The 17,441-nt window shown below is 39.7% G+C and overlaps 2 protein-coding genes across 3 annotated transcripts; one reads left to right on the top strand and one right to left on the bottom strand.

Moving 5' to 3' along the window:
* Window positions 1-2,477: 2,477 nt before the first annotated feature.
* On the top strand, window positions 2,478-6,339 carry foxf1 (forkhead box F1). Its single transcript, XM_026319614.1, has 2 exons — window positions 2,478-4,035; window positions 5,212-6,339. The coding sequence occupies exons 1-2, from the start codon at window positions 3,057-3,059 to the stop codon at window positions 5,373-5,375; spliced, it is 1,143 nt and encodes a 380-aa protein (XP_026175399.1). The 5' UTR covers window positions 2,478-3,056; the 3' UTR covers window positions 5,376-6,339.
* A 2,369-nt stretch (window positions 6,340-8,708) lies between these two features.
* mthfsd (methenyltetrahydrofolate synthetase domain containing) lies at window positions 8,709-14,936 on the bottom strand. Of its 2 annotated transcripts, none has more exons than XM_026320590.1 (8): window positions 14,796-14,936; window positions 14,532-14,635; window positions 13,946-14,059; window positions 13,386-13,499; window positions 13,176-13,266; window positions 12,275-12,387; window positions 11,891-12,016; window positions 8,709-10,578 (listed from the first exon to the last, which is right to left on the bottom strand). In XM_026320590.1, exons 1-8 carry the CDS (start codon window positions 14,821-14,823, stop codon window positions 9,892-9,894), a joined length of 1,377 nt encoding a protein of 458 aa, XP_026176375.1. In that variant the 5' UTR covers window positions 14,824-14,936; the 3' UTR covers window positions 8,709-9,891. The 2 variants fall into 2 exon arrangements, with proteins under 2 accessions (XP_026176375.1, XP_026176374.1); XM_026320589.1 differs by lacking the exon at window positions 13,946-14,059 and adding an exon at window positions 13,769-13,882.
* Window positions 14,937-17,441: the final 2,505 nt, after the last annotated feature.

Genomic DNA, 17,441 nt, shown 5'->3' with positions numbered 1-17,441 from the left:
AGATAATAGTACCACGTAAAACAGCTGTGTCGAGAAAAAAACAGCCTATTATGTATAAGGTGTTCATGTGCAATGATGAGTCTAATCTTCAAAAAACGTTTCAAGAAAAAACTTAAAGTTCAAAATATTCAGTCTGACAGCGATTTTCAGTGTGTAAGAACATATATACATTCAATTAAAGTGATCTGAAGAGAGATTATAAGTAATAAGAGAACAATATGATTTAAGGGATACAGAATCGGTTTCAGTGCACCAAGTAACAATGAAACGGCTCTGAAAGCCTGTCAGGGCTGCACAGACTGCGGTGCACCTCCATCTAAGTGGTCGAGCATTCCTTAGGATGCAGCTCTGTCAAATATTTCATGATGGGACGTCATGGAAAAGTGCATGACTTCGTCTGTGATGGCGCAAACAGGGAAGCTCTCACCTTGGGTCTCAAGCCTCACCAACATATTCTGCAACTGCTCTTATATGGCTTTATTTTCCTGCTTATTGGTTTAAAACCACGGATATATCCACTGAAGCTGTACTAGGATATTAAGATATTATGAACACACATATTCCTACTGATCACTGTAGTGCCGCTTTGAACATTGAAACGTGTGTGATTTAATAAAATAATTGAATTAAGCAAGGTGTAGCGCATCCCCGTCCAGCGCTGAAGGGCTGCGTAAACATACAGACACTGGCTTTGGACGTGGACATGCAAGTTAAAAAAATATACATTGGCCGATATCTAAAACAGTGGAGGAGTAATGTGGCGTGGGGCAAATGAGCGTGTGAGAAAAAAAGGCACTTAAATGGCATGAAGTCATCAGCGGTAATTAAATGCAGTGGGCAGAAAGAGTACGGGAGCGCGCCTGCCCCTGGTGCGCACTGGGTGGTCCGCTACGCTGATAAATGTGTGGCCCTCACTCCAGGCGAGTGGCCGAGCAGGCACCGGTTAAAACAATACTTACATTCATTTATCCGTGGGCTTAAATCTCCTCTGCAGCCAGCAGCAAAAACTAACAGCGGTATGCCTGTCACCTTTGGGTGGACAATGAAAAAAAATGCAATCAACAAAACAAAAAAGAAAGATATAAAGAAAAAGAAGCCATCCATTGTTGGTCTAAAACAGGAAAGTTATGGTGTACATCAACTATACATTTGACAATACAGTCATACATATTTATTTAAATATGCTTCTTCGAATCAAATACATGAACGCCGTCACATTATTTCATGCAAAAACATTAACAGAGTTTTACGCACAAACAGTGAAGTCGCCAACTATTCTCTGGTTTTACGCACAGGCCAAATTCGGCAAACCTGTTCATTAACTCTTACCTCCCGTATTATATTGCACAGTGTCAAAACCAATAATCATCATAAGCATCCAGTAGAAACAGCAACGCCGGCAGAGACCAGAAGCACAACACACTCATCTAACTGAACCCACGGAGAGGCAAAAGGTTGCAGGCTGCAGTTTTGAGAGAGATCTCCAGGGAACAATAAGCAACCTACTGTCAACAGTTTTAGGTTATGGACTGACCGTCTTTCAGTAGCTCTCGCGCACAGATGTACAAGAGGCAGTAAATTATACTGAAATTAAACTTTTCGAATTTGGAAACAAAACACATGAATAAACTGGCGCGCATCTTCTTTTCTACGAATTACAATTTAGGTAAAACATTCTTCGAAGATTAAGGCGTAATTTAGGCTTTGTTGTCCTAATTATCCAATAAATTTTTATGTCCCGTTAAACCAAACTAAACATCTCTTTCCACCATGACAGTGAATTGAAGTTGCCAAGTTCCTGCTGATGCTACTGTGAGTGAAAAGTGTTAAATCGCCTTACTTTGATTCCTGGTCACTCGGTGGCAAACTGCCTGCAGGAGTCGATCTCAATCCCCGTCCGAGGTTCTGTGCTCACAGCTCGGCAGAGCTTCCACCTCACTCCTCCTGCGTCCCTGCATAAATATTATGACTACATTACACAAACAATATTCATGTGTAACAACGTCCAACATCTACATGAGACACCACGAACAGTCGGGCATATCGTATCAGATTGAGTATTAGCTGATCTAAGGGGGCTTTTGCTTGATTTTTTATTTAAAGTAGGCCAGGGAAAATGTTTACATTTTGTTGTATAAACATCCTGCCCATGTTCCTGTCTATCTTTTATAGAAATCAGCAGGGTGGTTTTGAATGAGGGACATGTTCTTTAGTAAATACTTTTCATATACTAATCGTTTATAAAATATTTCATAAGTTTAATAATGCAGACATGACCTATTTGCCGTCCTTCAGCCATGTGGCCTGAGATACAGAGATTCTTATTTGCACTGCAGTTTTACAAAGCCACACAGTTCGGGAACACAATATTCATTTTCCAAAATAAGAAGAAAAACAAATTCAAATAAAGTTTTATTAGAAAACAAGACAATCAAAATCTGTATGTAAAAGCCTTGCTAAGTATAGTTTCTATCATTAGTGTATGGTAATGATGACTGCGTATAATATAATGCATTACAAACAAAATGGATTTCTTTCTTAAATAACAGCATATATAATATTACGGGATATATGGGATATATATTTACTATTTCAATATGAGGAAAAGGGCATTTCTCTGAAAAGTGAAGGCACACAGATGTGCATGCTTACAGCCCACCACTGGAGTAGGAGGGAACTGGGCGGGTCCCAACATTAGGATGGCCAAGACATCCAGCTTCCAATGTGCTGATGGCAACAGATAAGTAAAAAGTGAGCTCCTCGGACGCACGACAACACACCAACTGAAGTGGAAAGCGGCTCCTGTTCTGCTCCTTATCCCATTTCGGACGCTGCGTACGAGGCGGTCCGGCTTCAGACCGCTGCAGGACTGAATCATAAGGAAAAAGTTAGAGTTCAGAAGACAGTCGCGCCTTTGGCTTGTGCGTTTTTTGCGCAGCGTTCGTTGGTTTTTTCGCTTTATGTCAGCGAATCTGTATCCAACCTCACAGTGTTTATAGGTGGAAAGGTGGAAAGCAACCTTTTTTGTTTGCCATCTCGAAGATTAAATTTAACAAATGACGGCAGAGATCCAGCAGCCACCAGCGCAGCCTCCTGCCCAGAGCAGCCCGATGTCTGCTCCGGAGAAGCCGCACGGGCAGACGGCGGTGATGGAAACCGCCTCCTCTACTACCAAAATCAAAAAGACAAATGCAGGTATCCGTAGACCAGAAAAACCCCCTTATTCATACATAGCTTTAATAGTCATGGCTATTCAGAGCTCTCCAACCAAGCGCCTAACGCTCAGTGAAATATACCAATTCCTGCAGAGCCGCTTCCCGTTTTTCAGAGGCTCATACCAGGGATGGAAGAATTCCGTGCGTCACAACTTGTCCCTGAACGAGTGCTTCATTAAACTGCCCAAGGGTCTCGGGCGGCCAGGGAAGGGCCACTACTGGACTATTGACCCGGCTAGTGAGTTTATGTTCGAGGAAGGGTCCTTCAGAAGGAGACCCAGAGGTTTTAGGCGCAAGTGCCAGGCGCTGAAGCCCATGTACAGCATGATGAATGGCCTGGGATTCAACCACATACCCGAGTCCTATAACTTTCAGGGGAGCGGCGGGGGCCTATCCTGTCCGCCCAACAGCTTGTCTCTGGACAGTGGGATTGGGATGATGAATGGACACTTGGCAGGTAACATGGAGGGCATGGGTCTGTCCGGACACTCCATGTCACACTTGTCGACTAACAGTGGACATTCCTACATGGGAAGTTGTACAGGATCCACTGGGAGTGATTATCCCCACCACGACAATTCCGCCTCCCCTCTTCTCACCAGCGGGGGAGTCATGGAGCCTCACCCCGTCTACTCGAGCTCAGCTTCTGCGTGGGCTCCGGCCCCGTCGGCCTCATTGAATAACGGCGCTTCCTACATAAAACAACAGCCTCTGTCTCCATGTAATCCGGGCGCGAACCCGCTACAGCCAAGCTTGCCCACACATTCACTAGACCAATCTTACCTGCACCAGAACGGGCACAGTACCACAGATTTGCAAGGTAGGTTAATTACGCATATTTCATCGCTCAATTCACTAAATTGTAAAGTGAAGAATGCCGAATATTTGCTTAAAAATAAATAAAAATATTTTTTAAATCGTGTTACAATAGTGAAACGTAAAGGATGGATATAAAACAAAAGTGTTTAAACCAAACAATTTAATTCTTAGAGGATTATATACTGTTTTCTATCTATGGGCAAGTCCGGTGATTTTTAATGGAACTGTGTCGCAGCCCCACAGTAAGACACATTATCTTATAAGAATTGCGCTGTATTTATTGTGCAGGCATTAAACAAGGGCTTATCTCCAAAACGGAAGAAGTATTCAAATTAAGACCATTAGGGCAAGGAAAATGATGCAACAAAAAGAAACCACATATTTTCTCCCACGAAAGTTAAGTTTCGTCACTGTCCTGCTCCAAATTAAGCACAATACAGAACTCCTCGAAATAAAAGCCAGATATCAGGGACTTCAGACTCACAGGGTTTAAGTTTCTGGAAGTGGTTAAAAAAGAGGCAGGAGAAGGCATGCAGGGGGAGTCTGCCGGGACAGTTTAGAGTCGTGCCAATCTCCGGGCAAGACAAACAAGCGCGGTTAGGTCCAGCCTGCCTTGCCCCGAGGCCCTCAAGTCCTCCGGGACTAGCGTGCAAAAGGGCCACTGCCAATTAGCCCAGAAAGTCCGCCTCCACTTTTCACAATCTCAGTTTTAGTCGCTAAATGGACTTCAGCTCTATGAGGATTGTATATGAGTTTTTATTTTGTATATGCTGATGTTAAAATATAAACAATGTAAAGAAAAAGTTGTACCTAAGGATGCCCGCTTTATATAGGGTACTTAATCTATTATTATTATTATTATTAGTAGTAGTAGTAGTAGTATTTGTTTGTTTTTGTAACAGTAGCAGCAGCAGAAATAGCATAAAATGGATGCATAAAAATTAAGCTCAAGGCAATGGTTGCTGTATATAAAACGTCAAACACAATTCATTTACAATTAAATCCCGGAAAAACTATTTATTTAAAAATATTTATAAGAGTTCAGGTTGCATTTTTTTATTTATTTTTTTTTCAAAACTCACAACTCCAAGTGAGAAGATCTATTGTAATTGGAGGTAAACCTGTTTTTGGCCTGTTTAATTGTTTTTATTCTATATGTGAAAATACCTGTCTGCAGGTATTCCTCGGTACCATTCCCAGTCTCCCAGCATGTGTGACAGAAAGGAGTTCGTCTTCTCCTTCAACGCCATGACGTCCTCAGCGATGCACTCACCAAGCAGCGGATCCTACTACCACCACCAGCAGGTCTCCTACCAGGACATCAAGCCCTGCGTCATGTGATGCCCCCACGGACAACCTGCAGACCAGAGGACGGTGTCACAGACTTGAGCCACGCAGCAGAGAGAACTGAAACCAGAACAAACAAGTAAAAAATAACCACTGAGACAAACAGGCGATGCCCCGACCCTGGAGAGTGCTCACTGCCTCAAGTAGACCCGGACTACTTCTCTGTACTGTTCGACACAGCGCCAAAGACACGGAGACAGGCCAGCCACAAAGCAACCGCATAATAATAATAATAATAATAATAATAATAATAATATAATAATAACAAAAAAAAACTGTCAACATCAACAGCGACCAGCGGGGTAAAGACTGAGCTGCCGCTGTTTGGTACTTACTCCAGCAAAGCGGATGACTACCACTCCACTCTTTTATCAATGTTTATTCTTCCTGTTAAAGTAGGCCAATGTAAAAATGCACACTTCCAGTTTTTCCCTCTAAGGTTTTTGACTTTTCTTTTCTTTTACAATTTAGACTGAAGCTCTTTTTTGGACGTACGTACCACCGTTTAATTTTGAACGTAACAATGATGGATCTGACATATATACTGTATGTCCATATATACTGTGTAGAAACGATGAAGGCACTTTTTTGAATAGCCTATAAGCGCAACTTTTTATTTATTCTGTAGGCCTACATATTGTAATTTCAGGCGAACTGGCCAAGGAGATATATGCTGTATTGGCAATATTTGTCAGAACGCTAATATTTGTTTTTAAAAGGAACATTGAGATTATGTTGTAAGCACTGTTACGTCGTTTGTGTTAGATATATGTAGACCATTACTTTCAGCACTGTATACTTATATATTGTTAGGAAAATTAGCGAGGGTCCATCAGTGAGGGCTAATCTTTAGGCTATTTTACAACAAATCATTTGTAAGAAATAAAAATATATCTGTTGGGCTATAGCCTAAATTCACAAAAAAAGACATATTTCGATTTTAATCACACACACAATCTCTGGGCTTTTTTTTTATTGTGTTTTGTATTGTGTGGAGGGGGCGGGGGGGGGCGGGGGGGGGGGGGGGGCACTGAAAACAAATTGTACATGAAACTGAAATTCTCTAAAGACAATGATCATTATTAGACAAGTAACCTAAAACTAGTAGTTATAAAAAGTGAAACCTTTTCCCACATAATACAATACCTACTTGTGATAATTCAGCAGGATTCGTATATATATAAATGCACAGGTTGGTAATGAAGGCTAACTAAGGCGACTTAATGCTATATCTTTGGCGATATTGAAGCAATACGCACATCATGACCACGCTAAGATTTCAGTGTATTATATAGAGAGATGTTACAGGGGTGTATTGTTATAATTCAGCACAGACGACGGCTGACGCCAAAACCAGTTTAACCAATCAGCACAGAGGTCTGTTCTTTTCACCTGGCAGGAGCAGGTCATGTCTGTTATTGTAACCAATCTGATTTTCCACAAAACAATGATCCATTGATGTAGATGTAAAATAAATGTTGGAAAAGTTAATCGTAACACGCTTTCTATTTGAGACGATGCGCAACAACTAAAGGGCAACAAGTCGGAGACAAAGATCTCACGTTTAGTTCCAGGGTGAAAACCTAGAGCACTCTCGTTGCTCTGGTGGTTGTGCAGTTTTTCCTCAACAGGCATCTTGTCTAAATAGTATTTCGGCATATTACCCTGGTCTAAATGTAACAAGTGGTGCTGACCTATATTATTGGTTACATATCTATCTCAGTGGTGACCCACTATGCAAAGCCCACAGTTTTAGAAATCTATACAAAGAATGGACTTCAATAAAATAAAAATCCCAAACTAACAACTTACAGAAAAAAGAAAGGCTCAGGGGGGTTACGTGGAATATAAATAGATGCTATGTACCCAAAAGCTTTGAACATATTTAAAAATAACCAATGTCTTAAATATTTCTGCATCATGTACAGCAAAGGCACAGGAATATGATGCAATTAAATTTGCACCCAAAGAATGAGTAAGTCCTGAATGTCTCAGCCCACCATGGAACCAGTACATGGGCACCAACTACTTTACTAAATTTTACACGAGTCACTGAAATGTAAAATAGATCATAACTAATTTTACTTGATTTATATATACTGTATTAGCTGCATATAGTTTAAGGTATTATTTTGAATTGGCAAAATGAGTGCTCCTAATATAGCAAGCAGCACTGAAGTTCACTCAGATTACTCTGATGCACACCTCATGTCAGTTAAAGTAGCTTCTGTGGAGGATTGTGTACAGACATCCATCTTTCCAAGAGGATGTAACATGTTTTGCTGTGATGGTCGTGTAGCTTTGCAGTCTCACAACACTGACCACTGACTGAACCCCAGTAAAATGAGCATGCCATTGAGCACAGGGGTAGCAGGCCCAACAGCAGTGGAACAGCGAATTAACAAACTGATGACATCTGCCGAGGTTCACTGCTCTGGCGGGGCTCAGGGAGAGAGATGGGGCTCCACAGCTGTTCCCTGGCCAAGCTTGGATGACAGCTCCATAAAAAGCCTGAGGCCTGCGCTGTGCAGACAGACATGCTGTGTACTTATGTCTCAACACAATCCAGACTTCAGTGAAAACAGGACAATTTCTGCCACTACAGACTGACATGAGAGTGATCACTTATCGGATAATATCTGTGCAGAAACACAAAAAAGTATAATAAATTCATTAGGGGTACAGCAGGTTATTTGGCGTTAAAGTCTTGATTAAAGGTTTGCATGTGTATAAGATTGTTACAGTACTACGTTAACCTCTTGTTTTGTCTGTGTTAATGCAGACCAAGCCACTATCAAAATATGGTAACAGAAAAATGTCACCCTTGGCTATCTGAAATGCAAATCTAAAAATAATGTTTGCTCAAAGTCAGTGCTCTAACATTTAAAATCAGTGCTCTAACATTTAAGATCAGTGCTCTAACATTTAAGATCAGCACTCTAAAATTTAAAATCAGTGCACTAACATTTAAAATCAGTGCTCCAACATTTAAGATCAGCACTCTAAAATTTAAAATCAGTGCACTAACATTTAAAATCAGTGCTCCAACATTTAACGTCACTGCTCTAACAGTTACAGTAAATCAAGAGTTTAATTATCTGTTTAACTATCCCAGGTGTGTGAGATCAGGCATCTGAAATAACACAACTTAACATAACTACTGGCCTCAAATAATTTAGTAAAACAATTCACATTATTTTTCATTATAGTTTGAGATGCAAACAAAAATAGCAGTGATTCATCATCCCTTAAATATTTGTCAGAGTCAAAAAAAACAAAACAAAAACAGTACATTTCTTTGTTAAAGAAAGACACAGACTAAACAGATGCAGTCAAATACTTTAGTAGAGAAAGTTACTGTATATTGTGTTACAAACAGATGCACAAATTCTAGAACATTTCATCCAGGCTTGCTCTTTCATTCAGTGGTGAGGCTCCTCGTCATACTCAAAGTGACCTAACTAGACACCATGCCACGGATGGGTAACTTATCAATAAAAGTACAAATATAACAGTTTGAATCACATCACACTAAAATTATGGGTGTTTAAATGCCTTATATCACTGCAGTCTGTAATCAATATGGCATAAGCCTAGTGTGTTCCTGTCTTCTAAATATGAAGAAACTGCACAGCATGTTCAGGATTAATGGCAGCTCATGTCAAATTGGCCACGTCTACTTGGCAATGGAACAGAACAGACAAATAAATAAATGCTCTTAAAGCATTTCAAATGATACAGATTTATGAGGACTGAAAAATCAGTTTTGCAAAAAAATAAAAAATTGCACGAGATTTGTGCAGTCAAATGCTGTGGCTCATGTGAATACATAAACGTTATACGAAGAAATATTTAATTTTACTTTCATGCTTAATGGGTCACAAATTATCTGGACTGTATAGAAATAGCCAGATGGTGGCACTGTCTGCAACAAAAACTAACCAACCAGTTGTTTTTTGGCCAATGCCCTCAATTGAATGCTTTTTGACACAATTAACTTCCAAAAAGGTCTTACCACATGACTATCTTGGAGGAGGAAATACTGATATCTGGATGATGAAATAAAATGTACTCAACATTTGTATATACAGTTTACAGAATGTGATCTATTTCTAAGAATCACTCAAAAATCACCTTCAAGGAATGAAGGCTCTCAGGACACACAACAGCAGGTGTGTGTGAAAACAACAAGGCACATATGTGTATGGGTATTATGAAATAGTACATAGAAATTATATTTCTAGTAAAATGAGCCATGATGCTGGGATTCAGCAATGGAATTCAATTTCCTCATATGTTTAAGTATTGCAGTTATTAGTTTTGCTTAGGAATTGCATGTTTTACTCAAATGTTCATTAGTCTTAGCAGTCACATTTCTATGGTTTATATAACCGAGGTCCTCTTGTAATAAATCCAAAAATATATATATAAAAAAAACCAAACAGCTAAAGTCAGCATTTAAGGCTGCTCTACATGTAACATTTCTCAAGCTGTGAATTGCCAGTTGCTATTACTGCTCAGCCATTTCTGTGGCCTCACCCTTGGTGCCTGATGGTGGTGTTTTAGATTTTGGAACTGTTGATGGTCTTGGTCTCCTGCTGGGCTGGCCAGATCTCTTGCTTCCCCGTTGGCTTTTGGCCAGTTCAGCCTGCAGACTGTGACCATTCAAACTGAGACCCTGCAGAGACTCTAGGGCCTGCTCCGCAGCCTGAGGGTCACTGTAATCCAGGAAGGCCCTGTGTTGAGCTCCCTGCCAGGTAAGCCTCAGCGGAGCAGCCTCCCTCTCTCTGAGGGCAGTTTTCAGCTCACTAACACGCAGCCCAGCAGGGATTCCCCCTAAGTAAACTGTGGTCACATTTAGAGGAAGCTTACGCTGGGACATGACTTCACTTCCCCTTTCCTCTGGGCCTTTCACCTCTGTGTTCTCTCTGCTTTTTGCCTTTCCACTCTCAGTTTCTCCCTCACTACCTCCCCAGCTTTCTTTCCTTCCTTGAGCTGGGTGCAGTCTAGCAGTCTCTGCACCCTGCTGCTTGTTTGGCCTTGGCCTCCGTCTGGTTTGCCTTTTGGGTTGACCAGTCTGTAGATCGGCCTCTGCTGCAGCAGGGACTGCCCCTAGTGTGACATCCGTTCCAGCCTGTTCCTCCAGAGCACGCAGCTTCTTCAGGACGGGGATCTTCTCTAGCTTTTCTGTGTCCAGCTGAAGACACAAAACCGGACATGCTCAGTGAAACTGAACGGGAAGGGGTGTCGAATACAGCAAACATACAGCCCTGCTCAGAACCAATACACATACCCACGGACAAGTCAATAACAAAGTGAAAGCTGACTAATTTCACTGGTATTATTCCATCCTGCTCACAACTCATGCAGAAGTAATGAATATCTTTATGGCAGCAGGACATTTCACTTCCCAAGCAGTTAAAAATAAAGACTGCTCTTTTGATTTGTTGGGTCTTCAAGTGTCTTGGCAGTCTTTGATGCTGACCAGTCCTGTAAAGGATATACGGGGCTATTGTTTTTACACTGCCCTGTGTGACCCGTCGTTCCCCTGCCCCTGCAGAGCCAAGATGGCTGGGCAGAGGAGCCTTTGATGATCAGATGTGGCCTTCCTGTCTGTGAGGTCAATCGGTCCTGTTTACTTACTCGCATGTTTTAAGGAAACCCAGAGGTTACCCTCAAACTCTCCACATGATAAGAATAATACCTTCACCGTGTTTAATGTAAGACAAATTATCATGTGGAAAAACACATGGCATCTCCGCCAATATCAGTAAGTCAGAAGAAGTTTAAGGTCAAGTGTCTCATTTAAATATAGACAAAAGGAGTATACTTACAATAAATAAGTGTTAAATGTATTTTTGGCTGTTTTTCTCCAGATGACTTTTGGTCTTGTGTGTCTTAAAGTTGGTTGTTTATATGTCTTAGAACATTATATATAAGCATGGTATGTACTGTAAATGAAATGACAATGCAAACTAATATCGTTATTAGGAATTATAATTACTATTAGCACAAAATGCAAACAGAAGCAGAGTGAATACTGTAGTCTAATGAGATGAGGTGTCATTACATGTCCATTAGAGGGCAGTGTCTCTAAGGAGAACATTTTGTCTTGACTGTACAAGCTTACCCTGAGTTTACTGTAAATCTACTGTGATGTATCACAATAAGAAAAAAACCTACCTAATGTATCTTTTCCTACATTTTTATGTTGTTATGATTTAAACTGCCTTGGTTTACCTGATGTTGCTGTATATTACTAAATGTTGCAATATGCTGGACAGATTCTGCAGAGCAATGACAGGAAAAAAAAAAAAAAAGCTAAGGACAGACGCATAAAAAGGTCCCTGACCGGATACAAACCAGGGATGTGGCAGTTCACGGTTCACCTTAACCCCTAGGCCACTTTGGCAGCCCTTTAAATCAGCTTCACTAAGAAAAAGCTGTTTTGTGACCTTACAACAGTACTGCACACCGGAAAGAAGTATTCTTCACATTTACCCATTTACCTTAGTCCAGATGATTCCTTGGGGCTTAGGTAAAGGGCAGTTTGTTTTAATGAGCCTGGTGGGTGTGAGGATGTAGTCCACAGTCAGGTCGTGACTTTCTATTAGTTCTTCAGGAATGTCCACAATCTGAAAGCACAAATATCCGTTATTGCTAAAAAAACAACTAATGTTTGACAATTTTAGGAATAAAGAAAAAATATATATATTTTTAAATTAAAATTTCTACCTTTTCTTCTCCAATGTTTACAGCAACTTACAGCAAGTTGATTTTAATATTTCGTACCATTTTCAAAGCTATGATGTCATGTTTGTATTTTATTGATTCAGACAATTTTAATCAAATTTCCCAATGCTGGAAAAAAAAAAAGGAGTGAGCAAACTAACCTGGCAGTCATGGACAACAGTAACCACCACTGTAGACTCATCCACAGCTCCCATTGAAACCATCATGCCATACTCCATATCAGCATAGCCCTCTCCTTTTCCAATCCGAAATCCTACAGGAGACAGAAACCATGAAGACATTCTAAAGGTAGGTTACTGCATTATCCAATACAGACAGAGTCTACATCTAATCTTCAGATCCACTTAACATCTATAAATCAGAAATAACAACCATCTGCATTATCATCACTTTCTTTTTTTTAAAAAAAGAGGAGGATTTCAATGCAAAAACTGGTCAGATATATGACAGTAGTGGCAGTGTTACTGTTTTAAATTCATAAATGTAGCATAATTCATTTATGGATGGACACCATTCTTATTTCTGTTTATTGTCATACATCCGTGACAGGATGTCCTGGTGCCACAGCAGTCACATTATTTAATATGACTCAAGACCTGTTTCTCCTGTCATCTTTGAGAATGTAATAAACACTTTCAGCATATAATTCAGAATCTATAAATAATAGCAGACTAATAACAGATTGGGACATTTGTTAAATTTTACTGCCCCCATGACACTGTGATACTCATTAATAACATACTGCATTGAATATGCTTATGGAGTTTTACCACTGATTAGTATTTAAACTGAAACAAATACATTTTAAATGATCAAAGTCAGCAAAAAACTGGCCACGTAAGGAGACTGTTTAATTAGTTTTTTGTCATATTTAAAATTAATAATACTGACTGTCTAAAATTTATCTTAACTATGTACGTAGTATTGATGACCTATACATCTTTATAAAATATCATGAAGCTACATTAATGTATTTCCTGGATTTAACAGTACTGGTATGGTGAAGTGGTGAATCTTTGGTGGAAATGCCATCTAGCCAACCTTTCTCTGACACTGCCACAGAGCCAACCACCACCAGGTCTATCTTCACCTTTGCATCCAGGCCAACAGGCACACTGAACTCTTTCACACCCTAAATGAATAAAACAAAAGACAAAGAGAAGAAAATAATTTGGGTTGGAGGTTAAAAATAATGAAATTCTCTTTGAAAAATGTTAATGAAAATTCATGTAAAAATTCATAAGTTCAAACCTGGGATGAAGCACATATGCGCAGCTGTTCTTTGCTGGCCCCCTGGGGAGGAGTGATCTTATTGAAAAGACCAGTACGCAGACGGGGAGTGGGGACCAATAAAGTTTTCTGTGCCTGCAAAGATAATCCCAAAATTTAGTCACCATTAACATTTAATTAGTATGATTGCAGCTTAATATTGAATTGGAAGAAATTTAGAACATAATGACAACAACTATTATGTTGAATTGAATTCAGCAATGTTAAGTATTGATGTACCTGCTATAACAGCAACATCAAAAACATAAGCCAGAACAAATAAAGTTTTGTAATACACCTGAGGCACCATGGTGCCTTTTTATACAAAATGAAATACATTTGTTTGTTTTGTTTTTTTTTTAAACCTGTAGCACTGACAGCCGGGCCCCCTCCAGAGGTTTATCAGGATCCACCTTCACCTCAGCTGTCTGGGTGAACACCTGCAGCTCTGACACCCTGGCACAGGCTGTGAAAGCACCCTGGTTGAGAGGAGAGGGCACAAAGGCTGATATTAAGTTTTTATTTTTCCAGCATCAACTTACTTCTAGAGTCAGAAACCTTGTCTGCTGCTGGGGTCTGTCTGGGTTTACTTTGACTGTATGGCTGGACTTGAACACCTGCAAGTCTGCAAGTCTGTTGCATGCGTGAATTGCAGCCTGGCCAATAAATACACAATAAAAAACATGCACACATAGGAGAGCCATTAATCATTCAACATTTAAGAACACATTTTCAACATATGAAACCCAACACAGTGACTTGGACAAGTGTGTAGTTGTGCTATGACCGTCAGAAGAGACCGTCACTGTTGGTTCAAATATACTGAGCTCTGTTTCTCTAAGAAAATTACAAAAAAAAAAAAAAACATTAAGAAAAACACTTAAAAACTCTTCACTGATTGCTTCATAGAAAAACATAAGAATAAAGTATCACCTGGAAACTTCTGTTGGTTTTAAAGTTTCAATTAACTTTCATATATTATAGACATATTTTACTATAATCTTTAATATGCCTAAACTATGCCTAGTTTACCTGACTGTAATTAGCACAGTAGGTTAAAGGTCAAATTTATTATCTGTTTAATGTAAACTACCAACAGTTTTTATAACATTGGTTACTTTAACCTGCCTTGAAATTTGGGATTCTGTTGTGAACAGGCCTTGGGAAGTTGGCCAGATTCTTTTCCTCTATATAGTCCCAGACTTTCTGACGAATATCCCATTTCGACGCTCCTGGAGAGAAAGGAGAACAGGCTTTAAAGCAAACTCAGTGAAGTCAGACGAAGCAGCATCGGCCACACATTAACAGCATTTCTAACTGTTCCATCCTGACGTGCGTCGACATTAATTTTTATGGGCTAAACATACATCGCAGACATTTTGATTAACTTACCAGGGCTCACTTTTATAACAGGCTCCATTGTATTATTAGTGATACAAAACAGTAGCTTCTACAACAATCAGCTACACTTCGCGCAGAAACACGTGAGCTCAGTCACATAACACTGGCAGAACAGCTGCTTGTCAATGTTTATCATTGCTACGGCGAATGGGGAGGACCAATCTGAGCGAAACGCGAAAACAATAATGACTTTGCGGCTCTCGTAAGTGCCAGGGAAGCAGTCACAATATTAACCGAAGAGTTAAAATGCATGTAGCTTGCGTTTTGTTTAACTTTAGTGCTCTACTCCTTGCTCTTATACGTCAGGAAAGGCAGATATATTTTAGTACCTCATCATCAGCTTAATTTAAACAAAAATGTAAACAATACATATAAACAAAAGAAGTAGATTTTATTTCTCCAAACTAAAACAACCTATGATGATGATTTGAAGTTCAAGTAACCTCTCTGGTACTATGGTGGTCAGACTGGTTTCAATGTGTCAGCAGAGTTAAACCAGCAGGATGGGGTTTTGGCACAGTGTGGTCCTGACATGGCAGCTGGTGGTCTTAAATTACACCAGGCATGGACTTTACTAATTAGGCAAATCCAGGAATGTACTATGATGTTTTGATAGAATGTACAGTCACAGTGGACTGGAGCCGATCTCAGCTGACACTGGGTTAGAGGCTGGGTACACCCTGGACATAGAGACAGACAAACACTAACACTCATATTCAAATTCACACCTATGGGCAATTTAGACTCATCAATAAACCTAACCCCCAACCTGTATGTATGGCTTGGTGTGTTCATGGTGGTTTTGAAGTAGCTGACTGATGGTGTTAATAAGCATGTGCCTATACAAGGGGTATAATATTGCTGGCAAAATATTGCTTCTGTTCAGATTAAATGGGTAAAAAAACATGTAAAAAAGTGCAAGAATAAAATTTTAAATTTTCAAAAAGACAATACAGCTCTAACATGTAACATGAAATATTAAAGCAAATGAGCTTTAGGAACATTTGAATGATAAATAGACTGATGGTGTCCGAAAAGGCCTTATCCCACTTAGCTTTATTATTTTTCTATTTCATATAGACTGCTATTTCTTAAAATCCAATAAATAAAAAACTACAAATTGAAAAAAATAAAATAATGTCTCCCTGGGTGACCTATAGGTGCCCACATACACCTTTCCTGGTCAAATCCAGGTGTTGCACCATACAACAACTGGTCTAAATAAATCATGGGCATCAGAAGAGATCCTTTCTCCCAGTGGCCATCAAACTATACAACCCCTCCACCTTCTGCCAAGTGATACTATTGGTGTCACTTCAATTCTCACTTTAATTTCTCAACTATGTGTGCCTTATTTTTTACCAGTATTTATTTCTTCTATTTCACTTTAATATCCTGCTAAGTGCAACTACTTCTCATTTCTCACAATCTTTAGTTATCTTTTACACTGTATACATTCACATATACATTTGTATATCTTTTTGTACATTTGTTTACAATTGCATATTTTTTGCATTTCATAAATATTTTTATATTTGTATATATTATCTCATTGTATATTTGTTATATTTGTATATTTGAATTGCTACCCACTGATGTCCCAGGACATCTCTGAGCTTACCAGTCACTAAACAAGCACAAACAGTTAATCAGTACTTTATGTATGCAAATGATGCCAAGATTTCATGAGCTACCTCAACAGAAACACAGCAACCCCAGCATACTCGGCTTCTCTCTTCAGTGTGGGATGTTTCATTTAATCTGGAAAGGTTATTTTTCTCAGCTTGACTAGATAACACCACCAGTTATAAAAGCACTGGAAAATGTGCCAAAGATAATTTTAGCAAAATGACACCAGACTCAAAGGTATGACTCACCTATAATGCCATAAATGGCCACAAATGGATTTAGATGGGCTGTGTTGAACCACTATTTCCTGAATCTCAGTGTTTATATCTCCTACTAGTGTGTGACAATATGACCTGATCCACCTCCTGCTTGGCCCTTTATAACATAGCACCACCCACTCCCATGCCTTTATGGCATTCTTTGCCTTATGCTGCACTCCATTTTGCTGGCAAGGACATGATTACCTGAAGGTGTCAGATCCCACCACTAGAGGGTAACCTCTGCCAGCAGATTCCCATCAAATAAAGCCTTTTTCCTGCATTTCTGAGATTGTAGGATTCGGATATAAGTAAGACAGAGAATTAATTCAATGGATGTGTTTCTTATTTTTCACTGTTTTTTACTAAAAACCATAACAATAAATTCTGTACTGTCTGGTTGCTGCATAATGTATCTCTAATAACCATCTACCTTGCTGCCATCCAGGCACCATGCCCCAGCTGTGTATATTTGACAATTGACACATTGTCAGATTTAAAACTTGCCTACAAATATACCCACTGAGGTTTCTGCCATTTTCATGCACTAACACAATCCTACACACAGGGATACTCATTCACCGACAAACACGCACACACAGTCTCCCCCTCCCAGTGGTCCATAACCCTCCCTAACACCCCATTCTCTGTCTCAGTCTGGGCAGGCTGCCAGGACAACCCACCCTCCCTTTCGTTCTCCCTCTCTTTTTCTTGGGATCACCCTCAGTGTATTCTGTACATACCAAACCAA

This window comes from Mastacembelus armatus, chromosome 3 (genome assembly GCF_900324485.2).
Source record: "Mastacembelus armatus chromosome 3, fMasArm1.2, whole genome shotgun sequence".
In the NCBI taxonomy this organism is placed as follows: domain Eukaryota; kingdom Metazoa; phylum Chordata; class Actinopteri; order Synbranchiformes; family Mastacembelidae; genus Mastacembelus; species Mastacembelus armatus.
Note: the sequence above shows the minus strand (reverse complement) of the source record. Positions and strands in the feature narration are given on the sequence as shown.